At 39.3% G+C, this 27,887-nt stretch overlaps 1 protein-coding gene across 1 annotated transcript in view; it reads left to right on the forward strand.

The window, feature by feature from the left end:
* The window catches only part of LOC132395619 (band 4.1-like protein 4B), a 339,992-nt gene that overhangs the window by 117,797 nt on the left and 194,308 nt on the right, over window positions 1-27,887 (forward strand). The window contains exons 3-4 of the mRNA XM_059972481.1: window positions 12,929-12,971; window positions 13,157-13,235. Of these exons, the coding sequence (XP_059828464.1) occupies window positions 12,929-12,971; window positions 13,157-13,235 (122 nt within the window). The remainder of the gene's footprint in view (window positions 1-12,928; window positions 12,972-13,156; window positions 13,236-27,887) is intronic.

Genomic DNA, 27,887 nt, shown 5'->3' on the forward strand with positions numbered 1-27,887 from the left:
TTAACTTTAATTTTAATTACAATTAATTTTAACTTTAATATTTTATATTTATAATTCTTCATATTTTGATATTTTAACACTTCGATATTATTTGCTAGCTTTCATATTTCATCTTTTCCCTTCTAATGATTCTTTTAGTTGCTCTCTGTAGGTTTTCAAAAACTTCCCAATCCTCTATCTTTCCCGCTAATTTTTGCTTTGTCGTGTACCCTCTCTTTTGTTTTTACATTAGCTTTGACTTCCCTTATCAGCCATGGTTGTACTATTTTACAATTTGAGTATTTCTAATACACATGTCCTGCACCTTCCTCATTTTTCCCAGAAACGCACACCATTGCTGCTCTGCTGACATCCTGTCAGCAGCTCCTTCCAATTGACTTTGGTCAACTCCTCTCTCATATCTCTGTAATTTCCTTTACTCTACAGAAATACTGCTTCATCAGACTTTACTTTTTCCCTGTCAAGTTTCAAGTTGAACTCAATCATATTGAGATCACAACCATCATATGGATGGTTTTCTGTACTAAGGCCCCAGATCTGCGGTGCACAGAGTGGCGTCAATGGTAAATGCGTCAATACCTGTTGTAAAATGAACAGTACAACAGAGTAACCTGACAACCTGTGTGAAATATGGCTCTAGCATAAATACCCTCAATCCATAGTGATGCACTGGAGCTTGGGCCACTAAGCCTTCAGGAATAGGTTTTTTTGATGTAGGGTGTTACCTGATATATTGCCGGGAACGTGTTTCCCCACTCCTCCCCCCCGCCCCCCCCCTCCCCAGATGCCAGGCTGTTCCCTCACTAGGTCTCTTGTAAGTTTCTTGACATCTCTCTCCACTTCTCCACTTAGGTACCCGGGGACTCACTCTCAGAGGGTTTTCTTGTCCTTTACACTCACGCCTGAAGTGTCTCTCTTCACCACAGTTATAACAGACAATACCGGTCACTCCCATTCTCGTGGGATCCTGTTCACTAGCAGCCCTCTACTGAGTCAGTTCCCCACAAGGGGTCTGACTCCATGTTGGCTTTATCATGCAGGGTGGCTGCACCTGCTGGTAACAGCCGGGACATCTCAGTCCTAAACTCTGCCACGAGCTCCTTTACCACTCCCTGGGGTGGGCTATCTGTCAGTGGTCAGTTCAGCTAAGGGGGCTACCACCGAGGACTGAACCCTGCTGACAGAGGCCTCCCGTGTCTCCATCACATTCTCCTCCTCTCTTACTTCTCGGAAAGGCTCGACAAATGGGGGGGGGGGGGGGCGCATCTTATGAGACACTCAGACCCCAAGTGATTATGACCTGTGACTTTTTCCTGTTGGTCCATTCTTAACTGATTAACCTCAGCCATTTGAATGGGTCCCCTAAGCTGCAAAGAACGCAACTGCCCCTCTAGCTGAAAAACGTAGGCAAAAAGTTTCTCCTCCTCCTCCTGAAACATGTCCAACACCCTGTCATAAGCTCCATTGGGCTTAATGTCACGCTAAAAACATTTTCTACCACTTCCATGTAGCCTGTAGAAGTAGCAGTTCTGTGCCTTTAAGGATCTCAATATGTTAGCAGACAGCCCTCTCAGACTCTCTACCAATCACTGTCTTTTCATGTAATCAGAGCATTGCCACTGATCCAGCATCTGAGAGGTTTGCTCCATCCAAGTCTCATGCTCAGGCTTCGTTCCTGAGAACATAACTGGGACTTTGAACCTGTGCACTTTGCCGTTTATTTGCCAAGGATTAAAGGCCGCTACCAACTCAGAATGCTCACCCCTCGCTGGAGGACTCATTAGACCTTTCTCTTGCTACACAGAAAGGTGAGCAACTTGTCTCCACCCCCAGCTTTGGGAAACTCTGCTTCCTATTCAGCATACTCACTTACACTCCCCTCCTCCCAGAAAGTATAGCCTGCCCATGCTCCCCCCCCAGGTCCCCAGTAATACCAGGCAGATCCACTGCTGTTAGATCTGTGCTAGTGTGAACTAAAACAAAGTCTTTGCCCACCATTTTGTCAAACCTCCGGACAATGATCGTAACTGTTCCTAATGCTTTAACAGTATTTAAAGTCAGAATTCACAATTCATCAGGGATACGAATGTCTACCCCGTTCAATACACATGCATACATTACCAGTAACCCCGTAGATTCGCACCACTGCTCAACCCGTACAGCGTCCATAACAACATATCTTAATCACTTTACCGGACAATAGTTTAACACGGGCTTAAACACACAACCCACTGGATCAACGCTCAGAGCATTCATGCAGCATCCAGTGAAATTGATCTGGGATGATTCCCCCACAAATGAAACCCTGCTGGTTTCCTTGCTGCGTAAGTCTGGCGAATACACACGCCAGTCCTGCCAAACTGGTGAGATAGAGGCTGCTCTGCCAGCCCAAACCCGGTTTGTGTGGATGCTGTGTAATTTGCTACCCTGTAGCAACTCAGTGCCAAGAAATAAGACAGCACATTCATGCGATAAAAGGAATTATCTTTATGAATCTTAGCTAGGGGGTTAGTAAAGAAAGGAAAAAAACCCAAAAAGGGCCCATTATAATTAAACAATCAGATGTGCTCAACTCTTCCCAAAATTCGTATTCACTGATCCTCAGTCAATCTCAGTGCATTGAATCACAGTTCCCCACCAATTGAATCCCTTGCACAGTTCTCTCCAGTGTCTGCTCTCTTCATCCCTCAGTGAACAAAAAAACCCAAGGCCAACCTTAGTCTCCCTTGCAAAACCACTCCCCCCCCCCCAGTGTTCTCGTGAACCTTCTTCCAGTTCCACCATCCTAAATTGATGCCACACGTTCCTTAGCATCTCTTAATTTCAAGAATAACCCAAACAGGCTGAGAGCAGAACAGACTGCTTTCACAGAACTACTAAAATGAAATACCTACAGCATAGCAGTAAATATGTGAACCAGGGTGTTACAGCTGCTTAACAAGTTAAGAGAGAATAGTATTACAGGAAAGGTACCAACATGAATAAAGTAGTGGCTAATTGGCAGGAGGCAGAGAATGGGAATATTTCTAGCTGGCTACCAGTAACTATTGATGATCTATTATGCGACCACTTTGTTTTACGTTATATAGCAATGATTTGGATGACACAATTGATGGCTTTGTTGCAAAGTTTGCTGACAATGTGAAGGTGGAGGGCTGGGTTGTTTTGAGGAAGTAGAGGGGCTACAGAAGGATTTAGACATATTAGATGAAGATATCATCTGAAGACAACAATTGATCACTTAAGAGCAAACTCTACTGTTAGAGAAGAAAGGTGTTCAGAGCTATCAGAGCCACTTCCTGCAGTTCCAGAGTCAACTCCATCAGCTTCCACGGAGGAGGACCCAGAACCTGAGATTGTTTGACAGCCACAAGTCTCACCTGCCTCATGTCAGGAAAGACATTATTCCACAAGAGTAAGAAATCTTCTGCAATAAATCTTTTGTCCTGTATGTAACAATATAAAGTTTACTTTGTTGTAGATGTCTGTACAGTAGTTGCATTATATATATATATATATATATATATATATGTTGATATGTGTGCATATAGGTTGAGATATATTTTATGTCAATTTGGAATTTATAGCTAAGCAGGGAGGAGTTTTGTGTATTTAATATTTCAGTAATATTTGAGTAATATTGAAAATATATTGTTTGATTAAGCATTCTTTGGTTAATTATTGTATTGCAAATTAAATGTACAAGTATGTAAATGGTATACGCCATTACACCACCATGTCATATGTATGCTCCCTGCTTAAAGTAAAAATGAAATTTGACTGGCATTCTGGACTCCCTTGATTTTCTTCCAGTTTTATGTTTTGAAGTTACTAAGCATAATAGAGTACTAGTAGTGAGTATTATTTTTGTTTGGCTCTGATCCATTTAGATTTAGCGTATATATTGGAAAGGATGATGTTTATTTCAAAATGTGGTATAACTGGTTTTCTTGGTCTTTTAAGGTGATTCAGCAAAAGTCAATTGGAAGCAGCTTCTTGATTATAACCCAGATTCTAAGTGATGAGATGTACTTAAAGAGGTTCAGAGAGTTCTGAGTAAACAAGATCTAACAGCCAAAATTAGTTGGTTGCTGAATCTAGACTTCCCTTTACTGAAATGGTGGGTATAGACTCAGACATCCCAACTCTCCCGGAAGTTCCAGGAATCTCCTGCATATTGATAGCGGCTCCCTGATGCCCGCAAATTATATACAATATCCCGGAAATCAATTCTTTTTGAGAGGGAGAGGGTGAGAAAGAGCGAGAGGGAGCATCCTGATTGGTCTCTTCGTGCTAAGCAGACCTATCAGTTTTCTCTGTGGGTGAGCTTTATCGTCGACCTCAAAGATAATGACAATGTTGCTTGCTGCACTGTTTGCAACAGTGACTTTTCTATTGCCCGTGGTGGGTTAAAATGTAAAAGACATGTTGAGGTGAGTTTAACAGGTGTCATTCTTTCATTAGCATAGCTAATGTTAGTTAAACTAGCTGGCTATCTGCGAAGGAGCTACTCTACTGATGTCCTACGTGATGAGGCCAAACTCCCTGTAGACTTGCTTAAAGTTGTAATAGAATAAAAAAAAGACTGCATGGTAATATAATATAATATAAGCACATATTTTAATGTCACATTTTCTGCAAATACCTAACTTGGTTTACAGATTAGACAAAATCACTAAACAAAGTATTATATTCACCCTTCGAGGTCGACTGGGGGGGGGGGATGTGGTTTGGCGGGGGTGCTACCTCCATGAAATGAGTTTTTGCAGGGTGGGATATCTGTAGATTTGAATAATGCTAACTATGGTAGCTGTGAAATTAGTGGGGATCTTTGATGAGACATCTTGACTTCTTGTGGCAGATACTACTTGTGATGGGGAGGAATGTGCCTATGATCTATTGGACTGAGCGCACCACCATCTGCAGTTTCCTGTGTTCCTGTACATTTGAGTTGTCGTACCAAACTATGATGATACTCTCTGTAGTGGATCTGTAGAAGTACAGTGTTTAACATCCCTAACCAGCTCAACATCCCTAATCTCCTACAGAAGTAAGGATGCTGTTGAACTTTCGTTGTGAATGCATCGATGTGAAGGGCCCAGGACATGTGATTAGTTAATGCTTGAGAATTTAAAACTGCTGACTCTGTCCTCTGCTGATCCCTAAATGTAGACTGGTGAAGGTTTTCTTTCTATCCTCTTCTTCAAGTCAACAGTCTGTTCTTTCATTTTACTGATGCTGAGTGAGAAGTTGCTGTTGCGGCAGCACTCAACCAGGTGTTCTAGCTTGCTCTGTTAAATTGACTCATCACTATCTGTAATTCATCACAGTAAAATCAAAAGAGCTGTTAGGAAAAGAAAGAGAACATTACAAAATATTGTTGAGTAAAAATAAAAAGAAAAACATAGGACAAAATGATAGCTAGGAAGGAGTAAAAGCTGTTGGGAGCACAAGGAACAATCTGTGTGTGGAGGCAGTTGATGCGATGAGGGCTTAATGAGTAACTTTCCACAAAATAAAAGTTAAGGCAAATAAGAATGAAACATTGGATGGGATAAAAATACCAAAGGGCAAGTATCAGGAGAATGGATAAATGTTAAAGAATATTTGAAGTATTGGTTGTTTTCAAGTACGGGCAAAGCAGGAAATTGCAGAAGAGTTTGAGTATAGTTTTTCAATCCGTTGCTGCTGGTGGAGTGTTGCCAAGGGCAGACCTTTAGATATTAGTAGAAGGATTAGACGACAGTTGAGGAAATGTATTCTTTACTTTGGGGGATCTGGAACTCACTGTGTGAAAGGCAGGTAGTGACAGAGATGCTCACCACATTTAAGCATGATTTGGATGGATCCTTTAGGGTATAAACCTCATGCTAGAAATTGGAATGAGTTTGTGTAGGGTTTTGCTTTGACCAGTCCAAGTTCAATGGGGAAAATTGTTTCTAAGATCCTGTCATCTCTGATTTGTCTGCCTGGCTAGGGGAACATTTTTGTACAACTGTTGAAATGTCACATGCTAACCAGTGTTACTGTGTTGAATAAGGGTCTCAATATCATTTACCATTTGACCTTAACAGTCTGAACTGTTCTCTTGCCAATGTGTTTGAAGTTGTTTGTGAGCATGCAGAAGCTTGACTCTCGGGAAGAAAGGAGTGGAATCATGCATGCACATAACTCCATCTAATCTCTAACAGATCGGAAGGAAAATAGTTCAGATTATAAAAGGTAAACTGAGAAGCATGAAAGGAAATTAAATCCAGACCAAAGTTCTCTATTTCATGACGAAAAGTGAAAAAAAAAATGTCGAGCACACTAAGTTACTAAAGAACAGAAGTATCAGAATACATTTGAATTTGCTTTAGCAGGACCTTAGTGCTGCTCTATGATCCAAACAAGAAAAGCCAAAGAAATGGTATGTTGCCAGAGCTCATGATCACCCATTTGAAGCTAATGCCCCAGTATTTGTACAAAATGTCACACAAGGAATCTTGCTATCAGGAAGCATCATTGATTGCAGTGATGCAGTTTAAATCTGTGCTTTGTTTCAATGTTAGCCATGTGATGAAGTGTCAAGACCACAAGACATTATGCATTATAATATCAAATGGGTCGCTGAAGATTTTTTTGAATTGGGACTGGAGGTTTACTCACTTTCAACATGAATGAATGTTGTAGAGGAGGACGCATCATGAAATTATCATCTATTGAGAGTGATATAGTTCTTGTCTATCCAGTTGGGTTTAAGTATGATTTGCTTCCTCTGCCTTACTCTGGGTACTGAGGAATCTGCAGATTTGGATTCAGATTCAATAATTTATCACATTTCATTGAAACGTGCTGAAATGCATTATTTGTATTTACAGTCAACACAATCTAAGGATGCACTGGGGCAGCCAGCAAGGGTCATAACATATTTTGTCGGCAACATAGTATGCCCACTATATTCTCAGAACCAAACAAGCAGTAGTAGCAACTATAACAACTAAACAGCAACAGCAAAACAAGTCTTTTTCCTCCTTCTGAACACGGCGCACACACAAATAGCCCTCCAATCCACCAAGGTATGCCCCTCCCGGACCACCGGCCTCTAGTGGACTCAAAGACCCTGGCAGACTAGCAGCCTCAGGGCTTTAGCCATCAGGCCTCGACTTCCAGTTGACCATCGGGCTTTGATCTTTGGTGTTGACCGCAGGACTAGCTGATAATGACCCTGAACTCTAGGCTTCAAACTCCGGACTCTCTAATGACTGGAACCTTGAACTCTGGTCTTGCTGACTTGAATGCCTAGGGAGTCATCGGCCTTTGTGCCTCCTGCATGCATGGAACTCCGATCCTGGAACCTGGCTAAAACTCAGGGACCTGAGTGGGACACTAGGCATCATCCTCATTAGTCTGCTGGCCAAATACCTGACCATGTCGCTGGCCTTAAGTAAGGAACAGAGGCTTAGACTCTGGTCTGACCTCTCATTCCCTTACATCCCTGTGCCTGAGCCCTAACTTCTCTCTCTGTCTCCAGAAACATCCCTACAAACTTAATAAACAGCAGTCTGAGCCACAACCTCAACAGAGACTCCATCTTAGCACCATCTTGACCAGAAGCCATAATTTATATAATTTAGTTGCAGCCAAGGTTTAAGCAGGAGATGATTGACAGGACTCTGTGGTGAACTACATATGCCTGTCTGGACACCCCCCCGCTGACTGTTCCTGTGGCTCCTCCCACGGACCCCGGTATAAAGGCGATTGGAGACACAGCGCCGGCCTCAGTCTCCAGGATGTAGTGTGGTGGTCATCTTTCTTCCAGCCAATAAAAGCCTATATCTCGCCTCACATCTCTGAGAGTTATTGATGGTGCATCAGACACCCCGCTGGATATTTTGTGTGATGGTGATGCCATTTCTGCTGGATTTCCAGCTGTTTTCATTGAAGAGACTCAGTTCCACTTCAGATGTTGCTCCCTATTTTGTTTGGTTATTGTTCTTGTGTTTCAGTGAGTCAGAGAAGGTGTGGCATTTTTTTCAGGAAGCCTTTAAGAACATCCTTGAATTCTTTCTCCCTGAAAAGCTTTTGCCAAAGTAGAACTAGAACAGAATACCAGTTCTGGGATTCTGGTGATTCTGGCGCACCTGTGATTTCTCCATCAAGTCAGCTTTGTGAAATTTGACCCTCAATGCTGGTAATGTTGAACTGGGATGTTAATGTTGATTTTTTAAAAAATCCTGCTTAATTGGTATAGAGGTTTTGTGACATCTCTGCAGTGCTTTGACATGCCTTCTGTAGGTCCTGTATGTCTCTGGTACATACTGTGAGTGCATGGGATGGCAAGATCACTACTGACTGGTAGGATATGAGCATTTTACCAGTTTTGAACCTCATGGTTCACAATGAGCTAGGAAATTATCACATAGACTGAACTTGTTAACATGCAAATTTTGGCTTTGCAGTTGTAGTGATTGGAATTTTTGAGTTTGTTGTACATGTTATTTCATCCACACTAATGAGGAAGAGTTGTAGTATTCCTTAGAAGCAACAATGTTCCTTTAAGAGAGGTTATGATTATTTAGTAATTTTAGTGATTGGATAACATGAATATAAAATAGCTTCACACATAAAAGAGCTTGTTAAACCAGAATGGTGCTATTGTGAAGCATCTTGCCAAGAAGCTTGGCATCCTTCGTTAAACAGAATATATGAGTTGGACTCAGCATGTACAACATAATTTGTGAAGCTAAACATTAATATTGATGAACTTTCAGCAAAATTGATATAAGACCATTGACTTGAAATATTAACCCTATTCTCTTTCTATGTGTTGACTGTACTGTTAAGTATTTATTTACTCTGTATGACATAAGATTTTCAGCAGTTGCAGTATTTTTCTTTCAATATCTCCTGCCCTTGAGTGCCTCATCCCCAAATCAGATTCCGAGTACTGCATTGATTACACCCCAGGGAACTAAGCCTATATATATCTCTATTTCTAGACTGCATTATAGCCCTATAATGTGGACAAAATAAAAGCACTGAATACTAGAAGTAAATTGAGAGTAACCTCACTTATCAACAGCAGCACTGACCCTGTGTGCTACTGAAGAACGCCAATGACAATTGAGAAAACCTTCCATTGGCTGTTGTCATAGTGCAAAATAAAATGCTATTGCTCAAAGTTCAGAGTAAATTTATTATCAAAGTACATATATGTCATAGTATGCAATCCTGAGATTCATGTTCTAGCCAGCAATTATAATAAACACAACAGAATCAACAAAAGACTACACCCAACAGGATGGACAACAAACAATGTGCAAAAAAAAACCAAACTCTGCAAATACAAAAAGAAAGAGAGAAAAAAAATAATAGTAATAATAAATAAGCAATAAATATCGAGAATATGAGATGAAGAGTCTTAGAAAGTGAGTCCATAGTTTGTGATGTTACGAACCCCGTAACTGGGTGACTTAACCAGCAAAGATAGAGACGTCCGTTGAAGTCCGATGATACTATTTTTAACAGTATTTATTAGTAAAAATACACAAAAATAATATCAATGCAAATATACAGATAATATATGTCATCAATACTAAACCTAAAAGTGTGGGTATAATAATAATCAATAGGAAATAAGCTCTATCGTTGTCTAGGAGATAATGTATTGTCCGATGGAAATATATAGTTCGTTCAGTTCATACAGGCTGCAGCCGTTGGGGACCACCGTGTTGCAATTTTTGTTGGAGAGAGAGAGAGAGAGAGATTAGGAGAAAAACTTGCCTGCTTTCCTTTATGATTTCGATCCGTCAGGTGTCTCGTTGTCGTGGCCGTTCAAGTGTGACCTCTCCTTTAGCTAAACCATTCTTCCGTGGTGAGCTCGCTACCCAGGCGCACACAAGCCCCCACCGGCTTTCACTATAAGACGCTGTCACGGGATTTCTAGCGTTTCTCCTGGTGCGTCTAAAGGGGTGTTCCCCAGACCCCTCTTTTATCCTTACTCACGGGGTCTCAGATGTCAATCAGGTTGGGATGATGCAATCCCTCAACCAGACCACTCTGGTTGTCCCCTGAGAGGTTTCAATGAATAGTACAGTACTCAATACACAATTCCTTCTCCAAGAGACAATAGCAGTAGTCAGTGGTTCTGTTCTGCTGATGTCAGGCGACATTCCAAACCTTGTGTATTCTGCATCTCCCTCTCTCATGATGTGTATCTCTCTCATTTCCTGGGTCCCAGACCCAAAATAATAGCGATCTTGCGATTCTCAAAAAGGAGGGGGCGACTTTGTACCCTTTGGCCCCTCAGAGTTGCTCCACCTTCGTAACAGTGAGAACAGTTCAGTGATGGGGTAAGTGAAATTATCTACTCTGGTTCAAGTGCTTATTGGTTGAGAGATAATAACTGATCCTGAAACTGGTGGTGCACATGCTGAAGCTCCTGTATCATCTTCCTGATGGCAGCAGTGAGAAGAAAGTGTGCCCTGAATGGTAGGTGTCCCTGAAACTGCATGCTGCTTTCTTGCGACAGCAGTCTATTCAGATGTGCTCGGTGGTGGGGAGGGCTTTATGCATGATGGACTGGGCTGTACCCACTAGTTTTTGTCGGCTTTTCCATACAAGGGCATTGGTGTTTCCATACCAGGCTCTGATGCAACCAAGCAATATACTCTCCATCACACATCTATAAAAGTGCATCAACGTTTTAGATGACATGCCAAACCTTCACAGCTTCTAAGAAAGTAGAGTTGCTGCTGTGCTTTCTTCATAATTGTTTCTTAATTTTTTGAGGTTAACCATACAAACCTTCAGGGCACTGCTAGAATTCAGGAGAATGAGTGGGAATCTTATAGAAACATTAAGTTACGAAAGGGATAGGTAAGATGGAGACAGCAAGGTATTTCTACTGGTGAGTGAGGCAAGAGCTAAGGGACGTAACCTTAAGGTTCTGGAGAATAGATTTAGGATGGAGATGAGTAGAAACTGCTTTTCCCAGAGAGTAATGAATTTGTGGAATTCTCTGCCCATGGAAGCAGTAGATGCTACGATTTTAAATACATTTAAGACACAGATAAAAATTTGCCATTCAGCGCAGTGAAGATGTATGTGTAAAAGGCAGGTAGGTGAAGCAGAGTCCACGGCCAGATCAGCCATGATCTTATTGATGACAGAGCAGGCTTGATGGGCCAGATGGCCTACTCCTGCTTCTATTTCTTTTGTTCTCATCAGCAACATGATCAGCCTTCAGCAGTCAGGCTATAAATTTTGCAATTCTTTTCCCAAAACCTTCTACCTGCTCACCTTTTTCATCTTTTAAGATTTTTTTTTAACCAAATAGCTGTTTTTTTTTCTGGTAGTGGGTTTAGATTTTTTGTATAATAAAATTATTTCTTTTCAATTTTATGTTTTAATTTATATGGGTATGGGATAATTACACTTAATCTTTGATTTCAATATATTGTAATTGATATATATTTATCTTACTGTACCCTGTATTTTATGTAAGAAATTAATAAAAATATTGAAAGATAAAAGAAAGATTGTAATTTTAAAGTTACTGTTACCATTTTTGACTAAGATACTGGTCGTCTGCCCAATGTTTCAATGTTATTTTAGTATCGATAAGTTTCTCTGGAAGTTTTTTTTGGAGGGTATTCTGCTTTATAAGATTATAAAATTGAAGATCTATCTGCTGCAAGTTATTTTAACAATAATTTATGTATTTAAATTTCCTTACAAGATTAGTATGTACAATTATTTAGAAGTTCAGGTTGATAATTGCAAAAATCTTGTTTAAATAATTCAAAGTTGGGGATAACTGGTTTCTTTTTATTACTTCATCCTATTCCCAGAACACTTACATTATTCCAAAGATTGTTTCAATAAAGTCACTGCGCAAGTTCACACTTCCTTTTCCCTGTTACAATTCTGTGCATAAATATTTAAAAAGGAGCAGCTCAGAATGCAAGTTAAAATAGAAAAAGATGCATCTGTTACCAGAAACCAGTTGTAAAGAAGCATAGCGGCATCCTTAACAATGTGTTGATATTTTGTTGCAGAATTGTGATGTTGGAATCTGGCAAAGGATTCTTGTGACTTCAATCTATTTTGTTGTTGGTATAGTGAGATAATTTTAAGGTACTAAGACATCAAAGCATTTTGCATGTTTGATGGAGGTTGAGCTGAAATAATATCGATAATAGCACCTCAGATGTTGATAACTAATGAAGTTTAATTTCAGCCTTTCAATGCAATTCTGATTTAGTAGTTATGCATTCACTTGTTAAACTCTATAATTTCAGAGCAACAATTCTGATGCTTTCTTCTTTAAGGAGCTCATAAAGACATCTAATTTTGAATTAAGTACTTGGTCATCTGTTCTGAGATCAACTTCAATATCAAGTTTGATATTTTTATTTGTTGATAACCCATAGTATTAGGGATGGTTCATAATATTGAAACCATTATATAAATGCAAATTACTAATGCTATAATCCTTTAGAGAATGAGATTTGCAATAATTTAGTCAGTCTGCATGTTCTTTCAAAGGTCTATAGATTAAGTTGTATCTGAAAACTTGGGAAATCTGTTCGTATATGTGAGTCTTCATTCTCACACTCAGTGCATCAATGAATTCTATAAAAGATACAATTTGCAATAAAAACGGAGAATGCTAAAAATCCTCAGGAGGTGAGGCAGCATCCTCAGAAGGGGATACAGTTGGCATTTCAGGTTAATGACCTCTCCAGAAAACTGATCTGATGAACATTTACAACATTCTCAAAAGTTATTTACAGATAATAAATCCCGAATATTAGCAAAGGGAATATTTTCTTTACAACCTCTAAACTAAAGCAGAATCTTTAGAATATAGGTTTAAAGCAATTTTGTTTCCAAAGAGCTGCATCTATACTGACATGTTTGTGATGTCTTTTTATTTGAACAGCACTGGTTAGACCATACAAAACTCATCAAGAAACAAATGAAAAGTAAGTACCTGTCGTTAAATACAGTAGATTCAAAGCTCAGTATGTAGTATTTATTTTGATTGATATCTATAATTTGACAAGCATTTTACATGATGTAACATAGATATTTTGTAATGAAATATTTGATAAATCTGGTTAAAAAAATCACCATCCAACATGGAAAATAATATATTTACTTTTTCCAGTTGGGCCTCCTTACAGTTTACACTTCAGAATAAAATTCTATTCTTCTGAACCAAACAATCTTCGTGAAGAGTTTACAAGGTAGGAATATCATGCGGAAATAATAATTATCATAAATAGCAGGAAGTTTTACCTTTCTAAATATTATAATTGCTTTAGGGGTGTGATTAATCTTGGAAATTATTCTTCATCCACGTTACCTTAAAATCACTGAGAGTCAAGCTTTTACGGGAGGACTTGAGGAAGCCATACTATAAGTAACAGATTTTCTTCTTTCATTGAAAGCAATAGTGAGCCTTTTGAGTATGTAGAAACAAATCAGCAGCTTTCATAATCTCTTTTTCTAGTCACAGTTCAAAAATTATTATATTTAATAAATTTACTGCTCCAGTGATGATTTGAGCATTCTCATTTTGCATAATAATCACTAGCCACCAAAAGCACTATTAAAGGACATACATTTGGGATCTAATAAAGAATGTTCCCTCTTTTTTTTTACAGCTGCGTAGACCAACCATTGTCTCAGCAGGAAATTTTTACATGGCCTGAAAACTGTATGACACTAAATGTTTAAATGTAAAAAAAAATTCCTGCTGTGCCGAAACAAAGAAGCATTTCAGTTACTGCACAGATGCACAAATGCATAGCTGAGAGGGTTCAGTGCTAGTAAATATATTTTACACCTCGTTACCTATTAACCTTCAGTATTGAATTTCGTTAAAAGGGCAGTCTCTATCAATTTCTCTTTTAATTGTTCATTCCTTTGTACTTAAGCTCTCTTAATTCTCTTCAACATCCTCTATACCCCTTTCCTACCTTCTGGCCATTGTTCATAAAACTTGGAATAATGGAAAGAGAATAGTCTCATATGTTCTTAAAATCAGGGGTAGTGAACTTTGTCCTGAAATATCAGGACATGACATACTGCTGACATGATGTTTTTTTTTCATTATGCCTCCTTTCCCATTCATGTTACCACATTGGACAAGTGCCTTTCTCCAATTGTCATTGTGAACTGACATTAATGATAAATATCATATGATATTTATACCTGATTTGATGCACGTCAAGATTTCCTGCAACATTTCGCAGCTGACCATTCAGCTGCTCCATTTTGTTCTTTTTTTGGGTAACTTCAAAACATTGAATTGAATTCAAAGGACAACAAGCGAGCTGAGAGATGCAAGTCTTAGTTCTTTACTTTAACGAGGCGTACTCATATTTCATGGTAGCGTGATGATATATACAAAGATCTCTTACTCTAGTGGGATAACACCTTTCCTAACAAAGGGGATCAGTCTGCTTGGCCGGTGAGATGGCTGTGAAATAATTTCAGGTTCTGAGGCCTCCTCCATTGTAGTTGTAGGAGTTGACCCTGAAACTGCAGAAAGTGGTTCTGACAGCTTTGGACACTTTTCTTTTCAACTGGCATCTCTTTTTTTCCTGCTTTTTCTTTTTTGTGTTCCTTCTCAAACCTTTCTCTTTCTTGCTCATGTTCTTTCTATCTACCTCTTCTTTCCTTTTCAATTTGTCTTCTTTTTTGGCTTTTCCTTTTTCTTCTTTCTAGGATGTGCATCTTCATCCTTGGAAAATGTATTAGTCCACTGGAGTATTCTCTTATTATTCTTTCTCTTGCTCCCTTTATAATCTGATCTCCTCTTGGTTTCCTCATCTACAACAATATTTGATGAATCCTCTATTTTCATATCTCCATTGACTTCTTTCTTTTTGTCTTCCATTCATACATCCAGGCTTTGGTCTTAGCATCTAATTTTAGCAGCTTTTTGTCTCCAAATCGAAGTTCATGTAATAACCTTAATGCACACAGAGTAGATTCAGATTCTTCATATGCACAAAATCCGAATGCTTGTTACTTTCCTGCAGCTCCTTGAACTCTCTTCCAGTTGAAAACCAAGCCACATTTCGTAAGTAACTGCTTGATAAACATATCAGAAACTTTCTCAGATACGTTGCCAACAAAATATTGTATAGTTGGACCAGTACTTCATCACTTTCAAGTAACGCGATCCTTCCTTGGTCCAATATGCTTTCCAACCAGAGGAACAAAGGTTGGCACCAACACTTGTTTGTCCTCTGTTGGGGAACACTTCATGGTATACAGCATGGAGACAATGGTGGCATCATCCAGTATCTTTTTAATTTGCTTCCAGTTTGCCTCATGTGGAATACAAATGGTGGATGGATGTGCTATATGAATTACGGATGGATCTCCAATCAAGTTGTCATTGTCTGAGCCAATCATGTCCTCACAATGCTGGCCCTCCTGTTTTTACCACATACAAGCCCAATGTGCCTTGTTGGTTGTTGTATTTCACTGTTACAAATGTCATTCCCACAGAAGTTATCTTTTCTGCAGTATAAGTTCTTGGTTGAGTATTGGCAGGCTTTGGTTCATTATCTTTGAAATGCTCTTCAAGCTCAATTTGTGGAATAACTGAAACAACTGAACCAGTGTCCAAATCCGTTTTAATTACCTTGCTTTTCCTTCCGGTGTAAGCCATATTGCTTGTCTAGTGTTAATTTTCATTTCATTTTTAGAATCTTTTTATTGGTACATAATCTTCTACAGCTATACAATGATACAAAACTTCAACAAATTGATATATATACAATTAATAAAGCTGAAGAGAGAAAAAAAGCTGATCATAGTATATGAAAATGAAAAAAATATATATACAAGGAAAAGAAGGAAAAAAAAACCCAACTAACTGGAAAAAAACCCCCACTGACTACAAAAAAGGAAAAAAAAACATTAGGAATCAACCCCCGCAGCAATACGTCTTACTATCATCTATATATATAAAGGAAAAGAATCATCAACCGCCAATTCATGTTTATATAATATAAGATTGGAAGGAAACCATATAAAATAAATCAAATTAAATGATAATATTTGGCAGAAGAGCCCTATCTTCTTTCAAAATCGAATCGAGGATCAAAAGTTCTACTTCTAATTTTTTCCAAACTGAGACATAACATTACTTGAGAAAACCATTCAATTAATGTAGGGACAAAAGTATCTTTCCATTTTAATAAAATAGCCCTTCTTGCCAATAATGTAACAAATGCAATTACATGTTGATCTGAAGATGAAATACCCTGAATATGATGCAGAAATATTCCAAATAGAACAGTCAATCTATTAGGTTGTATATTAATTTTCAGAGCTTTAGAAATTATAGAAAATAAAGATTTCCCAAAAGATTTTAATGAAGAACATGTAAAAAAAAGAAAAAAAAATGAAGAACATGACCAGAGCATATGTGACAAAGAAGCTACTTCAGTTTTACATCGATCACAGTAATTGTCTATACTAGGAAATATTTTGGATAGTCTCTCCTTTGTTAAATAATAACGGTGAACAATTTTAAACTGAATTAAACAGTGATTGGCACATATAGAAGAAGAATTTACCTTTTTCAAAACTCGCAACCAATCTTCATTAACAAAGGTCATATTAAGTTCTCTCTCCCAACCTTGTTTAATCTTTAATGAGAGCTTCTCTTTTTGTAGTAAAAATAAATTATAAATTCTACCAATGGAACCTCTCACTAAAGGATTCAAATTCAAAATGGTATCCAACAAATCAGATTCTTGCAAATATGGAAACTTAGATAAATATTGTTGTAAAAAATGTCTAACCTGAAGATATTGCAGAAAGTGTGTATGAGCAAGAGAATATTTGTTAATTAACTCTTCAAAAGTCATCAATCAACCATCACAAAATAAATCTGTGAAAGAACGGATCCCTTTATTTCTCCATTGGAGAAAAATGGGATCAGTTATTGAAGGCTTAAATAAAAAGTTTCGATATAAAGAGCTAGACAATTTAAGTTGTTTAAATTTTTTAAAAATTGCGAAACTGAAAACAAATCTGTAAGGACTGTTTAATAACAGGGTAAAGATTTAAATTTGGAATTTTAGAGAGCTGTAAAGGTAGTGGAGCTCCTAATATTGAAGTTAAATGAAATTGTTTAACAGCTTTTAATTCCAAATCAACCCAAACTGGTTTTCGGCTCTTATCGAGCCAATATAACCAAAAACATAATTGTCTGATATTAACAGCCCAATAATACAGTCTTAAATTAGGAAGTGCAAGTCCACCATCTTTTTTCAATTTTTGTAAATGATACTTATTAATTCTTGGTCTTTTATTGTTCCAAATAAAGGACGAAATAAGAGTCAGTTTGATCAAAAAGTTTTTTTAGTTAAAAAGATAGGTATATTTTGGAAAATATATAAAAATCTAGGTAAAATCATCATTTTCAACAGCATGGATATGACCTATTAAAGAGAGAGTAAGTGGATTCCATCTAGAAAATAGTTGTTTCATGGTCCATTAAAGGAACTATATTAGCTTTATAAAGATCTTTATACTTTTTAGTAATTGTAATACCTAAATATTTAAAAGAATTAACAATTCTAAATGGAATATCATTAAATATAAAAGCAGGGGCATTTAATGGAAACAATTCACCTTTATTTAAGTTAAGTTTATATCCTGAAAACTTACCAAAATCCTTTACTGTTTCCAAAAGATTAGGAATTGATTCTTCAGGATTTGAAATAAGATAATCTGCGTAAAGAGAAATTTTATGTATGTTTCCATTCATAGAAATACCATGAATATCTTTAGCTTCACGGAGTGTTATGGCCAAAGGCTCCAATATGAGTTTAAATAATAAAGGGCTGAATGGACATCCCTGTCTAGTACCACGTGAAAGTGGTAAAAAAAAAGAGGACCTGAAGTTATTAGTAATAACCATGGCAATAGGATTCTTATAAATCATTTGAATCCACCTATTGAAATTATTACCAAAACCAAATTTTTCGAATGCTTTTAACAAATATGGCCACTCAACTCTATGCCTTTTCTGCGTCGAGGGAGATAACACATTGGGGTTGCTTAGATAGTGATGAATATATGATGTTCATCAATCTCCGAACATTGGAGAAAGAGTAACAGCCTTTAATAAAGCCCATTTGATCCATAGAGAAGATTTTAGTTAAAATATTTTCTAAGTGGTTAGCCATTATCTTAGAATTTTGTGCATCCACATTTAATAGTGAAATAGGTCTATATGATTAACATTCTGTAGGATCTTTATCTTTCTTAAGGATTAAGGAAATAGAAGCTTCATAAAAAGAAGGTAAACTACCCTTCTGAAAGGATTCATAAAATATTTCCAAAAGATATGGAGAAAGTAATCTTTCAAATTTTTTGTAAAATCCTCTGAATAACCATCAAGTCCAGGAGCTTTACCTGATTGTATTAATAGAGTAGCTTTCTGAATTTCATGCTCAGTAATTGGAGCATCAAGCATCTGTTGATCTTCAACAGAAATTTGAGGAAATTTAATCTTACGTAAAAAAGCCTTCATTTTGGAGGAATCTTCAGGAAATTGAGATCTATAAAGATCAGAATAGAAATCTTGAAAAATATTATTGATGTCTTCATGGTTACTTGCTATATCTCCATTATTTTTGCAAATCTTTAAAATTTGTCTTTTAGCTCTAGCTGCTCTTAATTGGGAAGCTAAGAGCTTATTATTTTACTCCCAAAAATATAAAACTGACTTTTCAATTTAAGCAAATATCCTTCAATAGGATAAGTTAATAATAAATTATATTGTGATTGTAATTCTACTCTTCTTTTAAACAAAACAACATTTGGAGAGGTTGCATTGATGTTATCTAATTCTTTAATATGTTTAGAGATTTTATCTAATTCCATTCTTGTTTGTTTCTTCAGTTTAGCTATATATGAAATAATCTGACCACGTAAATAGGCTTTTAATGTATCCCAGATTACTAACTTTGAGACATTTCCTGTATTATTAAAGAGAAAAAACTCTTTTATCTGAGTTTCAATAAACTCAACAAATTCTAAACTTTGTAACAAATGTTCTGGAAAACCCCAAAATGGTCTTTCAGTTCAAATATTAGGTTTAAAGGAGCATGATCAGAGAAAACAATTGCATCATACTCACATTTCTGAACACCAAATAGAAGTCGAGGGTCGACTATAAAATAGTCGATTCTTGAATATTATGAACGTGTGAGAAAAAAGAATATTCTCTACCACTAGGATGCATATGCCTCCAAACTTCAATTAAGCCATAATCAATTAAAAAGGAATTAATAAGTGATGTAGAATGATTAGGGAGTTGATGTTTGGATGATGACTTATCCATTAAAGGATTTAGACAAGTATTAAAATCAGCACCCGTTAATAACATATATTCATTTAAATCAGGTAATAGAGCAAAGACAGCTTTAAAAAATGAGGGATCATAAACATTTGGTCCATAAATATTAACCAAAACCGTTTTCCTATCATAAATTATTCCTTTAAACAATCAAAAATCTACCATTGTTATCGGCTATAATATCCTCCTGATTAAAAGGAATATTGGAATCAATCAAAGTAGAAACACCTCTAATTTTACTTTGAGAGTTTGCATGAAACTGAGGATCCTTCCAATATTTAAAAAATCAATTATATGTGATTTTTATCACATAACCTGCTATGCGTCTCTTCTGCAAAGATCATATCATGTTGGAATCGATAATTTAAATGTTTTCTTGTGGTTTATAGGATGGTTCCAACCACAGACATTCCTACTTAAAACATTTAACTGTTTAGATATCATCATGAGACATTGTATCTAAAAAGAATAGTTAGGCGCATAGTTAGTTACGTTGCGAGACAGTCAAACAGCTGTAAATCATTCAACCTTCAGGCTTCAGACATCAGGGAAAGAGTTAATAAAACGCAATGCTTCGGCTGGACATCGAAAATACGAGCCCCAGAATTTTTGACAAAAAGCCTTAATTTATCTGGATATTGAAGTGATGGATAGAGCTTTTTTTGGTAAGCTAAACGCATGGCCAAGGCGAATCCAGAACGCTTCTTAAAAATTTTGTGTGGAAAATCTTCAAAAAAGCGAATCTCCAAACTTTGAAATTGAAACAACCTTTGTTTTCATGCAAGCTTAATAATGCGTTCTTTGTCTCTAAAACAAAGAAAACGCACAACAATATGCCTGTTTTTACCTTGGTCCAAAAGTTTTAAAGCACCGATTCTGTGAGCCATTTCAATCTCCGGCGGTTGCGAACAAGCCTCCAGAAATAAAGACTGAAACATTTTAGCAACATAATCCAGTGTGTTGGCAGATTCTGATTTCTCTTGTAATCCAACAATTCGGATATTGTTCTGACGCGACGGAGTTTCCAGATCGATGATTCGTTGTTGAGCCTTTTCCAAATGAGAAGAAAGGTCAGCTGCATTTCAACTAACTTCTTTAAGATCGAGGCTCAGAGAGTCAATTTTTTACTCAAAAGGAAGAAATTTATCTTTTAGTTGAGTTATTTCAGTGCCAATACAGCTGATTTGAGACTCTAAACTCTTCACCCAAATAGGTTCCTCCAAGAACTCGTCAACTTTGTTAGGTTTTCCGTTGTTTGGGTCTGGATTCCTTTTGGTGCTTCTTAGAGTAGCCATAATTATAACTGTTGCTCTACAGATCCGACTGAATAAAGTTGAAATTTCAAATTTTAAGTTGGAAAAGAGAGAGATTAAAGGCGGACAGAAAGAAACTATGTCTTACATGTCCGTGAGCAGAAGGCGGAGTCCTTAGTGTTAAATTTCACATTTAGATTTCAAGGCTGTCCAGTCCTTTGTCACTCTCATCATTGTCTGAATTTGCTTCCTTTTTGTACTACATATTTAATTTATTATATATAAAGATATTCTTTTTGCAATAATGCAATTTTTATGATTATGTACTGCACCGTACTGCTGCCACAGAACAACAAATTTCATGTGACATATGTCCAAAACACAGAACAATACAGCAAAGGAACACGTTCTTCAGGTCTACACCTTGTCCATCCTTGATGATAGTTTAACTAATCCCATCTGTCTGCACATGGTCTAAATCCCCCTATTCCCTGCCTGTCAGATGCTTGGCTAAAAGCCTTTTAAAATTTTTGCTATTGTATTTGCTTCGGTCGCCACTCCTGGCAGAATGTTCTGGGCAAAAAATCTGCCTTTATATCTCCTTTAATTATTCCGCCTCTCACGTTAAACCTCTACCCTATGGTATTTGATTTTTCCATCCTGAGAAAAAGACTTTGATTATCTTCTCACAGATAAGAGAAAATCTGCAGATGCTGGAAATCCAAGCAAGACACACAAAATGCTAAATGCTGGAGGAACTCAGCAGGCCGGGCAGGATCTATGGGAAAGAGTATTGTCGACATTTTGGGCCAAAGCTCTATAGCAGGACTGGAGGGAAAAAAAAACTGAGGAGTAGATTTAAAAGGTGGGGAGAGAGAAACACAAGTTGATAGTGAAGATTGAAGGGGGAGGGATGATGTAAAGAGCCTGGAAGTTGATAGTTGAAAGAGCAGAAAGCCATGGAAGAAGGAAAAGTGGGGAAGGGGCTCAAGAGGCAATCGATGAGTGGACAAGGAGATGAGAGAGAGAGAGAAAAGGGAATGAGAAATGATGAAGCGGGGGGTACAATACCGGAAGTTCAAGAAATTGATGTTTGTGCCATCAGGTTGGAGGCTACCCAAACAGATTATATGGTGGTGTTCCTCCAATCTAAGTGTGGCCTCATCACGACAGTGGAGGAGGCCATTTATAGACATACCACAATGGGAGGTGGAATTTAAAATGGGTGGCCACTAAGAGGCAGATGAAGCATAGGTGCTCGGCGAGGCGGTCTCCCAATCTATGTTGGGTCTCACCGGTAATAGAGGAGGCTACAGCAGGAGCAACAGACATGGTAAATGACCCCAACAGACTCACAAGTGAAGAGTCACCTCACGTGGAAGGACTGTTTAGGGCCCTGGATGTTAGTGAGGGAGGAGGTGTAGGGGTAGGTGCAGCACTTGTTCCGCTTGCAAGGATAAGTGCCAGGAGGGAGATCAGTGGGGAGGGTCGAATAGACAAGGGAGTCATGTAGAGAGTGATCCCTGCAGAAGGCAGAAATGGGGGGGGGGGGGGGAGGAAACGATGTGCTTGTTAGTGGAATCTCGTTGGAGATGGCAGATTTTTCAGAGAATTTTGTGCTGGATGCAGAGACTGGTGGGGTGGTAGGATCGAGGAACAACTGCGCAGATGCGTGGACATGTGAGTTAGACCAGTGGGAAGAGTAAAAGGCGATCATTTTTTCTTTGGCAGTTTGATTGAGGAACGACTGCGCAGCTGTGGACGTCGATGAGTTAGACCAGTGGAAAGAGTTTAAAAAGAAGACAGCTTTAAAGAGCGGGTGTTGGAGTAGTGGTAGACAGAGTTGGAGGGCTTTGGCTCAATGGGGCTTTGGCAATAACAGTTCGAGGCAAGGTAATATACTTGTGTAGAATAGAAACAGGAAGTATGTCTGTTTGGCTGGTGTTCTGTACTGGGTGTCAGATGTGGGATGTCTGGGAAATTCCTAGCCTCCTGGACAGCCATATCTGTGCCAGGTGCATCAAGCTGCAGCCTCTTAGGATTCGAGTTAGGGAACTGGAGCTGCAGCTCAATGACCTTCATCTGGTCAAGGAAAGTGAAGAGGTGATAGATAGGAGCTATAGGCAAGTAGTCACACCAGGGCCTCGAGAGACAGATAAATGGGTAACAGTCGGGAGGGAAGGGTAAGAGTCGGATGCTAGAGTGTACCCCAGTGGCTGTCCCCCTTAACAATAAGTACTCCTGTTTGAGTACTGTGGGGGTGGGGGGCAGCCTACCTGGCAGAAGAAAAGCCTCTGGCACAGAGTCCAGCCCTGTGGGTCAGAAGGGTAGGGAAAGGAAGAAGGCAACAGTAATAGGGGTCGCTATAGTTAGAGGGTCAGACAGGCGATCCTGTGGACACAGGAAAGAAACACAGATGGTGGTTTGCCTCCCAGGTGCCAGGGATGGGATGTTTCTGATTGCATCCACTATATCGTGAAATGGGAAGGTGAGCAGCCAGAGGTCGTGGTACATATTGGTACCAACGGCATAGGTAGGAAACATGAGGAGGTCTTGAAAACAGAGTACAGGGAGTTCGGAAGGAAGTTGAGAAGCAGGACCTCAGGACTTCAGGATTACTGCCTGTGCCACACGACAGTGAGTATAGGAATAGAGTGAAGTGGAGGATAAATGTATGGCTGAGGGATTGGAGCAGGGGGCAGGGATTAAGATTTCTGGATCATTGGGACCTCTTTTGGAACGGGTACCCTGTACAAAAAAGACGGGTTGCACTTGACTCCGAGGGGGACCAATATCGTGGCAGGGAGGTTTGCTAAGGCTACTGGGGAGAGTTTAAACTAGAATTGCAGGGTGGTAGGGTGGGAACCGAACTGAGGAGACGGAGGAAGTGGCGGTTGGCTCACGAATAGAGAAAGCTTGGAAACAGTGTGGGAAGGACTGGTGATAGGGAAGGGATACGCTCAGACCAGTGTTTTGAGATGTCTCTATTTTAATGCAAGAAGTATCATGAACAAAGCGGATGAGCTTGAGAGTGTGGATCAGTCCTTGGAGCTATGATGTTGTGGTCTTTACAGAGACTTGGATGGCTCAGGGGCAGGAGTAGCAACTAGAGCGCCAAGCTTTAGCTGATTCAGAAAGGACGGGGGAGGCAAAAAAAGAGGGGATGTGGCACTGCTGATTAGAGATAGTGTCACGGCTGCAGAAAAGGAGGAAGTCATGGAGGAATTGTCTACTGAGTCTCTGTGGGTGTAAGTTATAAACAGAAAGGGGTCAATAACTCTACTGGGTGTTTTTTATTGACCATCCAACAATAACAGGGACATTGAGGAGCAGATGAGGAGACAGATTCTGGAAAGGTGTAATAATAAGTGTGTTGTCGTGGTGGGAAATTTTAATTTCCCAAATATTGACTGGCATCTCCCTAGAGCGAGGGGTTTAGATGGGGTGGAGTTTGTTACGTGTGTTCAGGAGAATTCCTGACACAATATATAGATAAGCCTACAAGCGGAGTGGCTGTACTTGATCTGGTATTGGGAAATGAACCTGGTCAGGTGTCAGGTCTCTTAGTGGGAGAACATTTTGGAGATCGTGATCACAATTCTATCTCCTTTGCCATAGCATTGGAGATAGGAAGAGACATGTTAGGGAAGCACTTAATTGGAGTAAAGGGAAATATGAAGCTATCAGGGAGGAACTTGGAAGCATAAATTGGGAACAGATGTTCTCAGGGAAATGTACAGAAGAAATGTGGCAAATGTTCAGGGGATATTTGTGTGGCATTCTGCATAGGACCGTTCCAATGATACGGAAAGGATGATAAGGAACAGGACCTGTGCTGTACAGAGACTTGAGAATGTTGTCAAGAAGAAAAGAAAAGCTTACATAAGATTCAAAAAACTAGGTAATGATAGAGACCTAGAAGATTTTAAGGCTAGCAGGAAGGAGCTTAACAATGAAATTAGGAGAGCCAGAAGGGCCCACGAGAAGGCGTTTGTGAGCAGGATTAAGGAAAACACCAAGGCATTCTATAAGTATGTGAAGAGCATGAGGATAAAACGTGAGAGAAGAGGACCAATCAAGTGTGACAATAGAAAAGTGTGTATGGAACCAGAGGAGAGAACAGAGATACTTAATTAATACTTTATTTCAGTATTCACTATGGGAAAAGACCTTGGCAATTGTAGGGATGACTTACAGCAGATTGAAAAGCTTGAGCATATAGACATTAGGAAAGAGGATGGGCTGGAGCTTTTGGAAAGCATCAAGTTGGATAAGTCTCTGGGACCAGATGAGATATACCCTAGACTACTGTGGGAGGCAAGGGAGGAGATTGCTGAGTCTTTGGCAATGATTTTTGCATCATCAGTGGGGTAGGAGAGGTTCTGGAGGATTGTGGATGTTGTTCCCTTATCAAGAAAGGGAGTAAAGATAGCCCAAGAAATTATAGACCAGTGAGTCTTACTTCAGCGGTTGGTAAGTTGATGGAAAAGATCCTGAGAGGCAGGATTTATGAACATTTGGAGGGGCATAGTATGATTAGGAATAGTCAGCATGGCTTTGTCAAAGGCAGGTCATGCCTTATGAGCCTGATTGAATTTTTTGAGGATGTGACTAAACACGTTGATGAAGGTAGAGCAGTAGATGTAGTGTATATAGATTTCAGTAAGGCATTTGATAAGGTACCCCATGCAAGGCTTATTGAGAAAGTAAGGAGGCATGGGATCCAAGGAGACCTTGCTTTGTGGATCCAGAAATGGCTTGCCCACAGAAGGCAAAGAGTGATTGTAGACAGGCCATGTTCTTCATGAAGGTCAGTGACCAGTGGTGTGCCTTAGTGATCTGTTCTGGGACCCCTTCTCTTCATGATTTTTATAAATGACTTGGATGAGGAAGTGGAGAGATGGGTTAGTAAATTTGCTGATGACACAAAGGTTGGGGGTGTTGTGGATAGTGAGGAGGGCTGTCAGAGGTTACAGCGGGACATTGATAGGATGCAAACCTGGACTAAGAAGTGGCAGATGGAGTTCAACTCAGAAGTGTGAGGTGGTTCATTTTGGTAGGTCAAATATGATGGCAGAATATAGTATTAATGGTAAGACTCTTGGCCGTGTGGAGGATCAAAGGGATCTCGGGATCCAAGTCCATAGGGCACTTAAAGCTGCTGCGCAGGCTGACTCTGTGGTGAAGAAAGCATACGGTGCATTGGCCTTTATCAACCGTGGGATTAAATTTAAGAGCCGAGAGGTAATGAAACAGCTATATAGGACCCTGGTCAGACCCCACTAGGAGTACTGTGCTCAGTTCTGGTCACCTCTCTACAGGAAGGATGTGGAAACTATAGAAAGGGTGCAGAGGAGATTTACAAGGATGTTGCCTGGATTGGGGACCATGCCTTATGAGAATAGGTTGAGTGAACTTGGACCAGTGGAGGATGAGAGGTGACCTGATAGAGGTGTATAAGATAAGATAAGGTGTAGTCAGAGGCTTTTTCCCAGGGCTGAAATGGCTAGCATGAGAGGGCACAGTTTTAAGATGCTTGGAAGTAGATACAGAGGAGATGTCAGGGTTAAGTTTTTTACGCAGAGTGGTGAGTGCGTGGAATGGGCTGCTGGTAACGGTGGTGGAGGCAGATATGATAGTGTCTTTTAAGGGGGTCCTGGATAGGTACATGGAGCTTAGAAAGATAGAGGGCTATGGGTAACCCTAGGTAATTTATAAAGTCAGTATCTGTTCGGCACAGCATTGTGGGCTGAAGGGCCTGTATTGTGCTGTAGGGTTTCTATGTTTCTATGACAAGAGGAGCCCTATCCCTGGTAAGGTGGCAAGAGGATGGGTAAGAACAGATGTGTGTGAACTGGAAGAGATAAGGTTGAGGGCAGCTTTGATGGTGGAGGAAGGGAAGCCCTTCTTTGAAAAAGGAAGACATTTCTTTCATTCTAAAATGAAAAGCCCGATGTGGATTAAGAGACCACTTTGTGGAGTACTTACGCTCCATCCGCCTGAAAAAGCGGGATCTCCCAGTGGCCACCCATTTTACTTACACTTCCCATGCCCATTCTGATATGTCTCTCCATGGCCAGCTCCACTTTAATGATGAAGGCCACACTTTGGTTGGAGGAACAACACCATATATTTTGTTTGGTTAGCCTCCAACTTGATGGCATTAACATCGATTTCTCGAACTTTCAGTAATGCCCTCCCCCCCCCCCCCACTTCACCTATCCACATCCCCTTTTTCCCTCTCACTTTATCTCCTTGCCTAGCCATTGACACCCTCTGGTGCACCTCCCCTCTTCCCCTCAGTCTCTTTCACCAATCAACTTCCAGGCTCTTTACTTCATCCCTGCCTCTTCAGATTTCACTATTGCCTTGTGTTTCTCTCTCCCCTCCTCCCACATTTTAAATCTACTCGTCAGTTTTTTTTCTCCAGTCCTGCTGAAGGGTTTTGGCCCGAAACATCAATAATATTCTTTTCCATAGATGCTGCCTGGTCCGCTGAATTCCTCCAGCATTTTGTGTGTGTTGCTCTGATTATCTACCTTCTATTGGCTTCTCACAATTTTATCTTCCATGACATTGCCCCTCAGCTGCCAACGTTTAATAAAAAAAATCCAAGTGTGTTTAAACTCTCTTTATAGCTAATACGGTCTACTGTCTGGTGAACGTCTTGTGCACCCTTTCCAAAGCTACACTTCTTTCCTTGATGCAGCCTCCAGATTTGCACACCAAAATTGGCCTATTCTCTTTGTCCTTCCAAAGTCCAGCACCTTACACTAGCCTGGATTAACTTTAATTTTCTATTTTTCTGCTCACATATCCAGCTACTGTACATTCTTTGACAACCTGCCTCTCCATCCACAATTCTGCCAATTTTTGTGTCATCTGCAGACATTAATAAGCTGAATATATAACATTTTCCTCCAAATCAATTTGCTTTTCATGAGCAACAGAGGTCCCAGTACTGATTCTTGTGGAACACCACTGGTCATGGTCCCAGAGTCAGGAAAATCTCCACTACCACTACCCTCCATCTTCCATGGTTAAGCCAGTTTTCAATAGTCTGCTGTCTCTACCAATCCCATGTGCCTGCATCTTCCAGATCAACCTGCCATGAGGGATCTTGCTGAAAGCTTTACTAAAATAATCATTGAACCATACATGAATACCGAAAAATAAAGCAGCCTTCCTACAGGTCCAGAACGCAAAACGTAGTACCAAAGTTCATGCACAGCACAAGGCACATAGAGCAC

Source organism: Hypanus sabinus, chromosome 6 (genome assembly GCF_030144855.1).
Source record: "Hypanus sabinus isolate sHypSab1 chromosome 6, sHypSab1.hap1, whole genome shotgun sequence".
NCBI classification, from domain to species: domain Eukaryota; kingdom Metazoa; phylum Chordata; class Chondrichthyes; order Myliobatiformes; family Dasyatidae; genus Hypanus; species Hypanus sabinus.